The sequence below is a fragment of the Balearica regulorum genome, chromosome 21 (genome assembly GCF_011004875.1).
Source record: "Balearica regulorum gibbericeps isolate bBalReg1 chromosome 21, bBalReg1.pri, whole genome shotgun sequence".
Classification (NCBI taxonomy): domain Eukaryota; kingdom Metazoa; phylum Chordata; class Aves; order Gruiformes; family Gruidae; genus Balearica; species Balearica regulorum.
Genome location: NC_046204.1, coordinates 5,183,299 through 5,196,200, shown reverse-complemented (window position 1 = coordinate 5,196,200; position 12,902 = coordinate 5,183,299). Strand labels below are relative to the sequence as shown.

The 12,902-nt window shown below is 39.9% G+C and overlaps 1 protein-coding gene across 7 annotated transcripts in view; it reads right to left on the bottom strand.

The window, feature by feature from the left end:
* Positions 1–897: 897 nt before the first annotated feature.
* The window catches only part of KIF1B (kinesin family member 1B), a 94,693-nt gene continuing 82,688 nt past the window's right edge, over positions 898–12,902 (bottom strand). For all 7 annotated transcript variants that reach the window (XM_075773505.1, XM_075773499.1, XM_075773503.1 and 4 more), the window contains 11 exons: positions 12,436–12,550; positions 11,740–11,873; positions 11,464–11,525; positions 10,606–10,751; positions 10,002–10,241; positions 9,493–9,564; positions 8,747–8,868; positions 7,796–7,945; positions 7,105–7,297; positions 6,376–6,494; positions 898–5,573 (listed from right to left, as the gene is read on the bottom strand). In XM_075773505.1, the coding sequence (XP_075629620.1) occupies positions 5,531–5,573; positions 6,376–6,494; positions 7,105–7,297; positions 7,796–7,945; positions 8,747–8,868; positions 9,493–9,564; positions 10,002–10,241; positions 10,606–10,751; positions 11,464–11,525; positions 11,740–11,873; positions 12,436–12,550 (1,396 nt within the window). In that variant the 3' untranslated portion in view covers positions 898–5,530. The remainder of the gene's footprint in view (positions 5,574–6,375; positions 6,495–7,104; positions 7,298–7,795; positions 7,946–8,746; positions 8,869–9,492; positions 9,565–10,001; positions 10,242–10,605; positions 10,752–11,463; positions 11,526–11,739; positions 11,874–12,435; positions 12,551–12,902) is intronic.

Genomic DNA, 12,902 nt, shown 5'->3' with positions numbered 1-12,902 from the left:
GTTTCATACCTTTGCTCCACGGCAGTGAGATGCATCATGTAAACCTACATTTTAATCGTCTTTACTTTCTATTAGAGGCACATTCTAAACATGAAGACGGGCAGCAAACTGACCCATCAAACTTTGGGTTCACCTTATTCTGGGGCATTGAGTGGAATGAATCCGAAAGCAGTAGAACAGCTAGCAGCTTCTCTAGAGTAGGAAATAAGCTGTCAGAAAAGCAACCAGAAAATTAATAGGTTACTCAAGTGCCTCACGGGGCGGGGGGAAGGACTCAGCAACAGCAGCAAGAAGCAAGACATCCATGGTAGCTTTTCAGATAACAGATCTAGCCAGCAGCGTGATAGAAGTATTTTGCCATCATGCAGCTGGTTTACAGTTACAAGGTGTTTGACAGCAAGTGATGGCCCATTTTTGTGGGATTTAAATGCTTGGGGAATGTCCTGTCCCCTTTCCTCAGCATGACTTGTAAAAGCTACAAAGAACTTTTCACTTTCAGACCCAGTTCACAGGGATTCCCTGACATCTTTGTCCACAAAGCCGGTGCCTCATATTTTGCTGTTACATTTTAGAGGTTTGACTTCACGTGCTTCCTGTCCTTTTTAACAGTCACCCCCAGATAAGCAAGTTGTGTACTGGCAGCACTGACACCCTTATTTTATCTTTCAAGCAAAAGAATCTTTTGAAAGCATCCAAAAACTACTTGGAAATGCTGCAGAACGTACCAAAGGGAAAAGGATAAGGAAAGATAAGAAGTGCCCCTTGTCTCTCTGAAGAACAGCTGAGACAAATCTCTTTTCACAAAAGCATAAGCTTGTTCAGGACAGGTTTTGAAAACAAATAATCAATACAAGATACCAGTAATTAAATCATAATAAAAGGAGCACACATTGTATCTGCTAATGCACTGGTTGTACCTTTATTGTTTCGTCTCGTTCACTAACAATTCAGTGGTGCAAGGTTACCATACACGGTTAGATATCTGCATTGCACACCTAAGGCTATACAGCAAATGGATCAGAATTAGTACAAATACATGAACTATATTTACATTTTGTATACTCAAGCTCCAAATATCGGATATATTTACAAAATAAAATAAGAAAATGAAAACCTGAAATTAATGTACAGTGTTGCTGATACACTCCTTCGCTGGGATGAAATCAGTTTGCAGAGAGATTTGTTCAAGAAGGCCACTTATACAGCATATACCTTGTATACCTTGTGTACAGAGAGATTCGACGGAAATGGGGACTGCAATTAAAAAAAAAAGTATGTATTTCAGTGCAACAGCATGTCTAATGTCCAAATTCAAGAACCTTAATCAACTGCACATGAAGTATGAACAAGCAGAGTGGAAAATTGAGAACTGATCCTGGGAAGTGCTGATCATTCCAGACTCGCTCTGCTTCTAGTTCCTGGTCTCAGGTCAGCAAGAGAGAGTTCAGTACTGCTCAGGATCAGGCCATTAACTTGGCAGCATTAGGAATTGAAGACTTATGACCTCCATACCCTCAGTTTTCTGAATACACAGCTGATCCTGTTAATTTAAAAACTGTTCCAAATAACATCGGACACAGCCATCTGGTTAGTGTTGGACTAGTTTTGATTTAAAATACTTAGAACGCATAAATGGCCTTCTGAACAAAAAAAAAGTCAATCCTGTTCTTGAACAGCTGATGTTTTTAAACAAGGAAGCACAAAATTAATACATTCCTGCTACATACAGTACAGTTCAGACCACATATTGGGGTTATTAACCACAATGGAGAGAAGCAACGCACATGTTAGAGACCCATTTTAAAGTACATTCAGCAGACCGTTCCAGAGCAGCATTAGTATCCTTCCTTCAAGCAGCAGGTTAACTGCTGCATCTTCAACAAAAACACCCACCACAGTATAAACTAACACAAACTAAGGCTGTGCAAGAGTACCAGAAAGATGCATATGCATAGGCAGTATTAGTTGATTGTATAGTACCAATGGGTGTTATTCCAAAGCTAATCCTCTTTCTTATCTAGTGTGCAATTAATTACAGATGTATAAATATACAATACATTACATAAAATTAAATCCCTGTAAATTAAATAACAAGCAGCAAGAAGTAAAGTCTTTGCTTTGAAATACCTTGCTAATCAGTAATAAGGACTATTAGACACTGACCAAAAAACCCCACTTTCTCAGTGGCCTGGAAATAATATTCCCTTCCCTTCTGCATCCCAGAATACAGGAATCTTCTTTAAAAAGGTACTTAAAGTGCATTTCTAAAATACAGTATAGGAGGTTTAATTTAGTTTTAAAATATCCAGGAAGCTCCAAACACATGGTTTTCAATGGACAAAAAAAATGGTAAGTTTCTCCTTCCTTTTAGTGAGGAACATAAAACCCCCAAAGTAGAGCACAGTCCCATACTCCTCCTCTCCAAGAAACACCTATCAAGTTTACTACCAGTGCTTACGCTGAGTGGGCTGGCAAGCCCACAGCATGACGCCTGGTCTGCAGTGGCTGAGTCCCAAGAGCTGTCTGACTCCGGGACTTCATATACACGCAGCGCGTAACCAAGAGTGGGCTTTTAAATGTCAAGAAGGCTTTTAAATGTCATATTTCCTCTTCTTGCTCTGTTTCTAAAAAGACATTTCTAACATGTTGGGCTAGATCAAAAAAAGCTTTGAAGTGAATGGAAATCCACCTTTTTTTGCCTTGTTATCCTTTTAAGGAAAACTTGATTTCAGTTACAGTTTTAAGTAGGGAAACTGATGTCTCAAACTGAGCTTCAATAATTGGTGAAAAACTGTAACTGTATGCCTTTATGTCAGGCCTGGAAATAGTAATGCCCATTTGAACTCCACACAAGAAGAATCTATTTTGTCACAGATTATGCAGCTTTAAGAGATACCGATGCTTAAAAATAGAATTTTGCTCTTCTGATGATCTGTTATCCACATAGACATCAGAAGCTGCTTGGAGTCTCTAGATAGAAGAGTAACATTTATGCAACAGAGCTGTATAAAATAAGCATCTGTTTCTTCCTGCTTTTAAAGGCAGATCCCTTAATCACGTTTCTATGCAATGCCTTATACCCCCTTAGTTCATTTTCTGGCTTATCCAAAGCAAAGACTTAGCAAACTAGTTTTCTTCTAGTTAAAAAAAAAAGAAAAACTAAAATGCCCCCATCTAAATTGCTACCCCTTCTCAAACTGGTTCCACTTCCAGTATAAACAGTGGTGATGGCAGCAACAACTTAGTGCTTACAATTAACGTAATTCTTGAGATCGGCTTAGCTCCAGCTTGAGAAGCCCTCCTGCAGCACTAGCAATCTTACTTATCCACACACTAGAAGTGCATTATCATCCATTGCGTAACAAAGGAATATCATCACTGTATTAAGATAATTAAACAAGACAAAACCAGAAGGAAAAAAAAACAACCAACAAACAAAAAACCTGTGCTATTATGCTCCTGGGTCCCCAGGATGCTCCCTCACTCTGGCTTCCAGTTCTGAAATAAATCTGAGGACCACGGGAGATAGCATGAGCGCATTATTTAGCTTGAGTACTATCTTGAAATATATAAAGATATGTCCTAGCAAGTGCCAGACTCCATCTCCCTGCTCCTTTGCCCATCATGCTTTTAGGAGGTCTCATTATGCATTGCACTTTACTGAAGAATGAAAACCCCATAAAGCTAAAAAAATTTGCTCAACTGATGCCAGTCCCACGTACGCTTTTGGCCACAGAATTTCATGTGTGGCACGACCTGCTGATGAGTGAGCTGAATCAAAATGACCTTCTTGAGCTGGAGTGTGCCTAGATGTGCCTAATGTAGTAGTGGAACAAAACCCTTTTACTTCTCCCTTTGAAAGGTCAGAACCTCAGGATGAAATTCCTGTACATTCCCCAGGATCACAGCTAGCCCTCTCAGTACCCAAGGTAAGTAAGAAAGTATAGCACAGTCTGAAACGTAGTAAAAGAAAACAAACACCCCCTGACCTCCCTGAAAACCTAAGAAAGATGGGTTCACTTCTCAGAAAGGAAATTCATTCTGCTTTCCTTTCTTGGGGCAAGGACCAAAACTTTGGCCACAAGGAGAACTTACATTGTAGGTCGAGAACTAACGCCACCCAGCTGATCTCCAAGTCATCAATTATTACACCCCACTGACCAGGACTACAGGCCACTTGATCTGTCCTCCAGAAAGGATTAATTCTGAAGTTAAAACTACCTAGGGGGCTTTTAGCTGATGAAAATCGTATCAGGAAAATTAGGAGACATTCAACAGTTATTCCAAATGAACTGAAAATGTCCTGCTGTTCCCTGGAGAATATTGCAAGTGCTAGGTCTAGAAAGTATTTTGTAGACAGAGGATGCTTTCCCCATGAACAGATGGGATGTCATCTGAGTATTACAGGTAAGGGACGCATGCATAAAGCAGGCCTTTCAGAATGATGCCGCGGAGCAGTCCATCCTAACATACCAATGACAACCGTAAATCTCTTCCAAGAAAGGTGAGAACTGTTACTACAGGAACTCAGAAGTCAGGACTAACAGCAGAAAGAGGAGATACTGCCCTCCCGTGGTGATCTCCTGAAAGCGCTCTAGGGAACAAGCACACTGTCCCGTTTTCGCTTAACACCTTCCATCTGTCAAATATGAGGCTGAGCATCTAAAACTTTAGGGATCATATCTAATATTTCAGCGATGTGGTTTATTTTTCCTCACATCAGTACAGGTTCCATCTCCCCAGCTTAGTTCAGAGACAGAGGAGTGAGTGTTAATGTTTTGGGAAAGAGTTAAAGCCAAGCACTGTTCACCTGCAACCCCATAGCAAGTTTAAAGGCAGATTGTTCTAGCCAGCCCCTCTTGGTTTGTTCCCTACCTTTTTCCAGCTCATGCCTTAGCCTGTTGGACCCTGGACACTCAAAAACTTGCACCAAGTCCAAAATCCAGTCTGCCCAGATAGATTTGTCCAATATCAGCTTTCAACAGAGTTTAAATTGGAGGCTGGATCCAGAAAGCCTGAGGAGCTATTGCAGTTCCTGGTTGGGTAATACCTACATAGAGGAATTGAGCTTTCCCTGGCATTAGAACTTTGCCCTGAGGGAACCAATGACTACTGCCAAGTCACAAATTGAATGAAAACTTGCAGCAGTCTAGACAGACTACAATGGACAGTGGGACAGACACCAAAAGGTCAGTTGGAATGGGAAAACAATTGTTATAAGAAAAAATAAATAACTTTTTTTTTCTTTTTAGAGTCGTGCATAATCACTCAATTTTTTTTGATTTTTTTTTTTTCTTTCTGTTTTTGTTTGGCCACATGCTACTAGTACAATTCTTCGTACAAGTGAAAAGAAACAAGGTAGGGTTAGAATACCTAGAAAATGTGCTGAAGGAGTTGGGAAGGTAGGGGATGTTAAGCCACAGGATTACATACAAGAGAAACTGTCAAGAATCACAAAGAGAAAATGAGAGGTAACACTTTATCTATCAGAAGGTGAGTTAGGGAGAACAGATGAGAACATTACATGGACTCAGTACTTCAGCTGGCCCGTGCGTCTTCGAGCCAGTTTTGACCTGCACAAAAGAGAAGTGAAAAAGTGTTTGTTGGATTCTGGAAGTTTATTTTTCTTCCCTCCCCACAGTTAATCCACTTTTTTTTTTAAAATCCTTTCCTATAGCCCTAGTTTACTCCATATGTTTAGAAAGTAAAACGTATCAAGGGCTATAATAACAACTAATTCTCACTCTTCTGCTGTGCTCCTTTAAAGGAAGACGAGATCTTTTAAGGACTGCACTGTTAAGAAATTATTTGACACTGTACAGTAATAGCTTAGGGTTTATTTATTTATTTATTACTGAAAGGAAGAGCTACTGTAGCATAGTAAGATCTCTCCAGCAAGCAGGGGATGCCTGTGACCTGTGTTAAAGGGAAGGCTTCTGGAAGTTCAAGAAAGGGAAAGAAATGAGAATTTCTGTTTTAGCTCACAATCAAGAGAATGAAGAGGCAATCCAGATCCAGACTCGTCTGCACAGAGGCAGTAAGAAGCTTTATAAATTTGTAAGGTAGTTATACAAGGAAACCTTTTTGTGGACTCCAAATGTAGCATTGCATGAAGCACAGCACACTTGTTCAAACTGGATACATCTATTAAGAATGTCACAAGCCAAAGCAACAGCCACTGCATTTCCTGAAATACAGGGCTTGCTTTATACTTTTTTTGTTGCCTACCCTCTTCATTCAGTTCATGAATTTTGTCAAATTCTTCAGAACAAGATTAAATTCTGTGAATTTAAATTTAAAACCTGCCTCCTTGGTTATGACTATCTCACTACCTCGATGCTTTGCAGCACTGTCTGCCCATGAACTGCCTCTTACCGTATTGTGCCAGCAAGAAGTGGATTGAAGGCATATAACCAGTCGTTCATGTCCTTGTCGTTGACGGCCTGGAGCAGGACCCCACGATGCTTTGTGCACACACCAAATGTGTTGGGTGTCTGGAATATTAAGGACAATTTAAAATACTGAAGTCTACGAGCACAGAAGCTGATGCACACTTCCTCTCTGAAGAAGAGTTTGCCATGTCACATTCCTAAACCCCACAAGACTTAAGGTTTTTTATTTACATTTCACTGGTCATTTCCAGGATATTATTAGTCAGTCAAATGGGACGACATCTACAAAATACATTTTTAACTCATGAGGGTGGACTTTAAGAGCTGCTGAGATGGACCAGTAAAGTTAATTTGATTCCTTGCAGGATGTTTGTGTGTGCTGTTTTGTGTTTGTTTGTTTTTTAACAAACAAAACACACAATCCCAAAGCACCACAGAAATGAAACTACAAAATCCAAACACACAGGGTCAAGGAACCAACACATGCTCATAAAAGCAAATACGATGCGTAACAGCAGTCACTTTCAGTCTCTTGTACAACTGTGTCCAAAACATAAGAAACCCTGAAGAACTTTGTGGGCAGAATCATCGGATGCCAGTCATTTCTCCAAAACACAAATGCACTTTCCTTTGACCAGAAATGACACACAGGATGGTACGGATGCACTGCTACCTGCTCTACAGGTAAATAAACAATAGCTCTCAGACTGACCTTTACCATTGCCTGTTGATCCTCACTGTATTCCACCTGAGCTGTGGATAAGTTTATGAGTCCTCTTTCTACAGGATCTTTATCACTGTTGTAAATAAAAACATAGGGACGGCGAACCACCACAAAGTGCTTGGCCCACGAACTGGAGAGTGGCTCCTTAAAGTGGAGATATCCCTTCTTTGAGACCACAGAGCTGGAAAAAAACCAAACCAAACCCACAGATAAACAGAAATACATTTTCCCCTAAATAAAGCACCTATTGAGTATCCCTATTAACTGCAAAACACTGTACAGGACACTTGGTTCTTAGTAAGTTTTGTCTGCAACAGTATTATGAAAAAGTTCTTCTATAGTAAGCTGAATTCTCAAGAACTATGCAAAAGCCTGACAGAAAGAAGGACGCACAAAGATCTCTACTTCAGTGAACTTCAGCCACGGTTTTGATGATAACAGATTTTATATCTAAGTCACTGGAAATCCTGTTCATTAAGTAGATGCAGGGAATGAAAGCTGCAGAGATCAAATATCAACATGACCCTTATCAGTCCTGTTTCCATGATACAGTACTCTACAGTTCTGCTATCACCTGTTGAATTTACCTTCCTCAAATGGGGCAAAGAAACTACAAATCTCAGAAAGCCCTTGTGACAGCTCTCAGGACGCCATGATCACACAACAATAGAAAATTTACCCTGGTCTGATTTCCTCAATATCAGGAACGAGGTTTAAGAATTCATTCTTTCCAGCTCTGGCAAGATAGGAAGTTTCTACTGTAGGAATTAGCTGGAACTGTTCCACCTCATGACAGGGACTGGAGGCACGAGAATTTGCTTCCGGTGTCCTTTAAAAAAAAAAAAAAAGTGGAGAAAGAAAAGTAAATCACAACAAACCAACTGAATGTTTCAATGGAATTTAAAGTGCATTTACAGCCTAGCCTGTCATATGAGTGTCATCCTCCAGTCCAGATTTTTCGCATGACATTGGGATCCTTTTGTACAATATCAAATAGCATTTCCCTTCAAATCTGTGGAATAAAACTTACAATAACTGCTGGTAAGTTGTTTCCCCACTACTTTTCCCTCGTTTCTCTTGCCAAACACAGTCACAATACAGACATATGTCTTACTACGGTTTCATGTAAAGTGTACTACTTCATCAGCACTCCTCCTCTCAGGGATGTTAAATTGAGAAGGTACAAATTGGATGTCTTTCACTAAGTAGTTATTGCCATTTTCATCAAAAATATCTTCTATAGATACAACTGAGAAAGATAAACAGAGATTACTGGCCAAACTGGTTTCTTCTGGGTGGTTGTTAGTAGGTCTTTTTAACAGACCTCTGAAAAAAAAAAAACCTCTGGACTTGACACACTGAAGATGGTCACTGGAATGACAAGCATCTGACTGTTCTTTCAGGACAAAGAAAAAAAAAAAACAACACTTCAAAAGAACCAAATGGGGAAAAAATAATTGTGCAGAGTGACTGGAAAAGATAAGGCAAGAAGAAAAGGCTGTACAGAGAAATATCTGAAAGTAGGGAAAAGGAAGAAAGGGGGAGAGGAAAAAATAATCAGAAAACATAGCAAAGACAGATTTGTGAAGCACGGAGAAGCAATGTTTTTCTATTAATAGCCTATGCTTACTTCTGATCAACTGAATTGCATCTTGAATCCACCAGAGAAGGGCAGGTAGATGAAGGTGTGAGGGTAGCACTGCTGAAACTCGACACTGATGGGTCCCGCCCAATCGGAGAAATATCTGACAACTACAAGGATAAATATAGGCAAAATATTACAGAGGAGGGTTTTTTTGTAGCTTGTGTTCAGTCCTGGCTAGAACATGGCATTCAGTTTGCAGAAGGCTCAGATAATAGAAAGGTATTTCTATCAGCCATTTCCTACTCAGTAGTAAAATTTTTGCACACAATCATCATAAACCCATCTGGGGGTGAAAACACAATGGCACTTCTGTAGACACAGCTTGTTATTAATGTCCTACACTTCTGATTATTCACACCGTGACTTCCTCAGTAGAATATTAGACTATCCAGTTTGCACCTTGGTGTCCCCTGTGCCTACAGTCAGAATTTTTAAAAGATCTTATTTATCCTTTTATGCAGGGAAAGCGTATGTAAGGAAAGATAGTAAGAGCACTTCCAATGTGCTAATACACTAGAAACTAAACTGTCATTCAAGTTCACACCATTTCTAATTCCTGTGATAGTCTTTGGAGCCTGAAGCTGAATAACCAAATGCTTCCAACAGACTGAAAATAAAGAAAATTAACACGAAGCGTTTTATCTCTTCATAGTATCAACAGACGCCACAAACTACAAATACATTGTTATTGTACTACAAATATAGTGTGTTGTATTGCATGAAATATTTACCTTACAATCACTGATGCTGTTGTACACCTGGTTAAATTCCCGATTGAAAGTGTGAGTAAGAAGCTGTAGACACTGGGGGAGGCGAGGCGGAGGGAAACAAACAACACAAAGAAAGAAATTTTAGATTTAGATGTTCAGAGACATCTGAACACAAGAGGCAGTTTGCCAAGACATAACTTCGCAACTAATGAAAGAATAAACAAATTCTAAACTGCTGTGAAGAAATCCCAGAAGAGGGGAATAATCACCTCCCTTGATAAAATTAGAAAGTTTCATTTACAGAGCTACTAATGAAGAGGAATGAGGTACAGCCATAGCACAAACCTAGCCACCAGCATTGGCTGGTGAGAACGGATTATTTCACTATAGAGCATATTAAAATGAAATTCACACAATACTGGATATTCACCATGCTATGAGAAGCTCATCATTAATCTTTAATCATCTTTAATCAAAGATTACACTTTGGCACCTCAATTTAGACCTATAATGCTTTTCTCATGTTATACCTTGGTGGCCAGCTCTTTCTCCCGATCCACCAGGCTCTCTATATCTGCTGAGTCATAGCCGCTGCTCTCACTGGGTGTCACAGCACTCTCAAATGTTGTAGTTGAAATTTGTGAAGAAATGCTGGTGGAGGTACTGAGGGTTCCACTGCTCAGACTGGGAGACAATGAGTCACTCAGGGACTTGGGTATGCTGTCACCAAGCTTTTCACGAAGCAGAAGGAAGTGTCGAGTTTTTTCCACCTAGTAAGAAAAGAAATCAGTATCATCTGCTCCAGGATGTTGCGTATTTTACAGGCACTGAATTCTTACGTATTAAGACTCATACCAGTAAACATTTTCCCTGGGGAGGGGAGTTTACAATGGCCCTAGAAGTTGAATCTGCCTTTGCTGAATACACTGAGATGCTGAGCTGAAAATTCTACTCAGCAGCCAGCCACACACGTTTTACCTTCTCTGTCGGAGAATTTATTTAAATCTTGACTTTGAGAACAAACTCCCATTTGGGAACCTGTTCAGCTCTGAAAATCTCACAGTGGGTAGACTAAAGGCAAACTCAAAGGTAGACTTGTGCTTTTTCTTTCACTTCCCCTATCTCTTTACTCACCTCATGCAGCAACTCCAGTTTCTCCAGTTCCCACTGATGCTCTAGAATGAGGCTGTCACCCCTGGGCCTCCAACCTGCCAGGTTCTCTTCTCCTCGCACATACGCCACAGATGTATCCAGGACTTTCCTCCGTCTCCTCTGCATTCCTGAGCATTTAAAAACAACATAAGGCACATTAAAAACATAGCCAGAGGGATGCCACTAAGAAACACTTACCAATTAGCAATCTGTGAAGAACCAACGCTTCTGTTGTTTGGCTGGAAATATACAAGGCAACGATTTCATTAACAGCAATCACACAGCCGAAAGAGATTTGATTTAGTCCAGCTTTCTTACTTCATTCATCTATTTTCTATTGACCACGATATAATGCAAACTCCTGTTCAGCCCAATTCAACACAAGAACTTCAATTGCTAGGTCTTACAGGAAAAATATACTGATACTGTGTGAACTACACTGCTTCCAAGTTACCAAGCTTGCATCAGATATCAGCAATATCTTAAAAAGACCAAGAGAAAACTCTATTGCTCCAAGGCTCAGCTGTGTTAGTTATGAGCCATGTATTATGCTCCTTAAGTCTATGGCTCAGGTACTTGCCCAGTTTCCTGATATACCCATGTAAGAAAATGCAAAGTTTTCAGTGAATCCTTGGTTCACCAATAGTAAACACAGACCCAAGTCAAATGTAAAAGCCTGCGTAAGGTTTTTTATGGAATAGCAATGTTCTATTGCTCCTATGAAATATAGGAATTGCTTCCCATCAGGACAGAAGTGTTTACTCCATTCTGTCTATGAAGTTTTCAGCAATATTTCAGTTTACAGCATCTTTATCACTTGGACACCCAGTTAGTACTTACCTGGACTTCCTGTGTCTGACATTTTGCATAAACTTAGTTCATAGATCCCGGTTACTCGATTGCTGTTCACAAGAAATCAGAGGGAAAAAACCCCTATTATCTTCAGAAATAAAGTGTTCAGAAATAATATGTTCAAAACCAGACTGGATAACTATAACTAGGTAGACTTTCAAGGAAGAAATAAAGTAAACTAAGCTACATTCTCCCCATGTCCTCTAAGAGAAAAAGCACATGCTGACACAAAACATAGATACCAAAATTGGTAACTGAACTTACGAATCTGGAGATTTGGAGTAGCCACTGCCAAAGAGATTGCGCAGTGATCGTGGTGGGGAGATCTTGGCATCTCGTGAGTAAAAGACCATACAAACATCCTTTGTTATAACGGCAGGCTGGATGCAGTGGTCAAGCTAAGAGAAAACAGTAATGAATGAGTGGCTGCAGACAACTGTGCCAAGTTATACTGCTTCCCTCTTTTAGTGGTACAGCTTTTTGAAATTTGTTCCTGTTTGGCTCTTTGGTGAAGGGTTTTCATATGTGTTTCTGTAAAAGAGAACTGTCAAATTTCTTCATGCGTCTTGTCGGTGAAGTAATTGTTCTACACAAAACAACAGTGTCTTGCACGCAAAGCCAAGAGCTAGGCCAGTGTTTGTAACACTAGTACTTCCATAGCAACGTTCACTGATTTCAGTGGATTTTCAGATACAAAGATAGGTATAAGGAGGTACAGAAAGGTAAGGAGATTACCGGTTTCACTTCACATTTGTTGTGAGGCAGTAATACCTTGAAATCAAGATGTTAACTGTGAATAAGTTTTTCCACCCTGTTCTCAGAAAATTAATAAAGACTTTCACTGGCTTCAGGATTCAAAATCACTTAGTTCAGTAAGTATTTATCTTGATTACACACTGTCTGTTGTCTCAAATAGTTATACTCAAGTCACAAGCAAAAATGAAGGCACAAGTTTCTAACCTCCAAGTAAGCAGAAAGGGTCATATATATCTTCTCTCCATATGGTGTCACTCGATTGAGGAGAAGGGAGTTATGCAAGGAGCTATCCCAAACTGCTTCAAACCGATAGAAAGTCCTGGAAAAAAGTACAGTAAAAGCTCAATAGTAAGAGTTCCTCTGCATCCCTCTCATCAGTCAGCATAAAGCATCTCTTCTTTGATATCATCCACTATGACTTTCAGTGGCATAGATAACAAACAGCTGAAGCAAAGACCTTCTCTTCTTTCCCCAGATTACTTATTTCTACCTCAAATGGCATGAGAGACCACTGCCTGTTATGAAAAAGACTCATCTAAAAGAGGAAAGAGGGAATACAGAAGAGAGCAAAAGCTGTCATAACACTACAGGGAAATCAGCATTAAAGAAAAGTGTTAGTAAACAGACAGAACTCCTCTTTACTGCTTCAGGTGCAATTCAGCCCAGCTGGA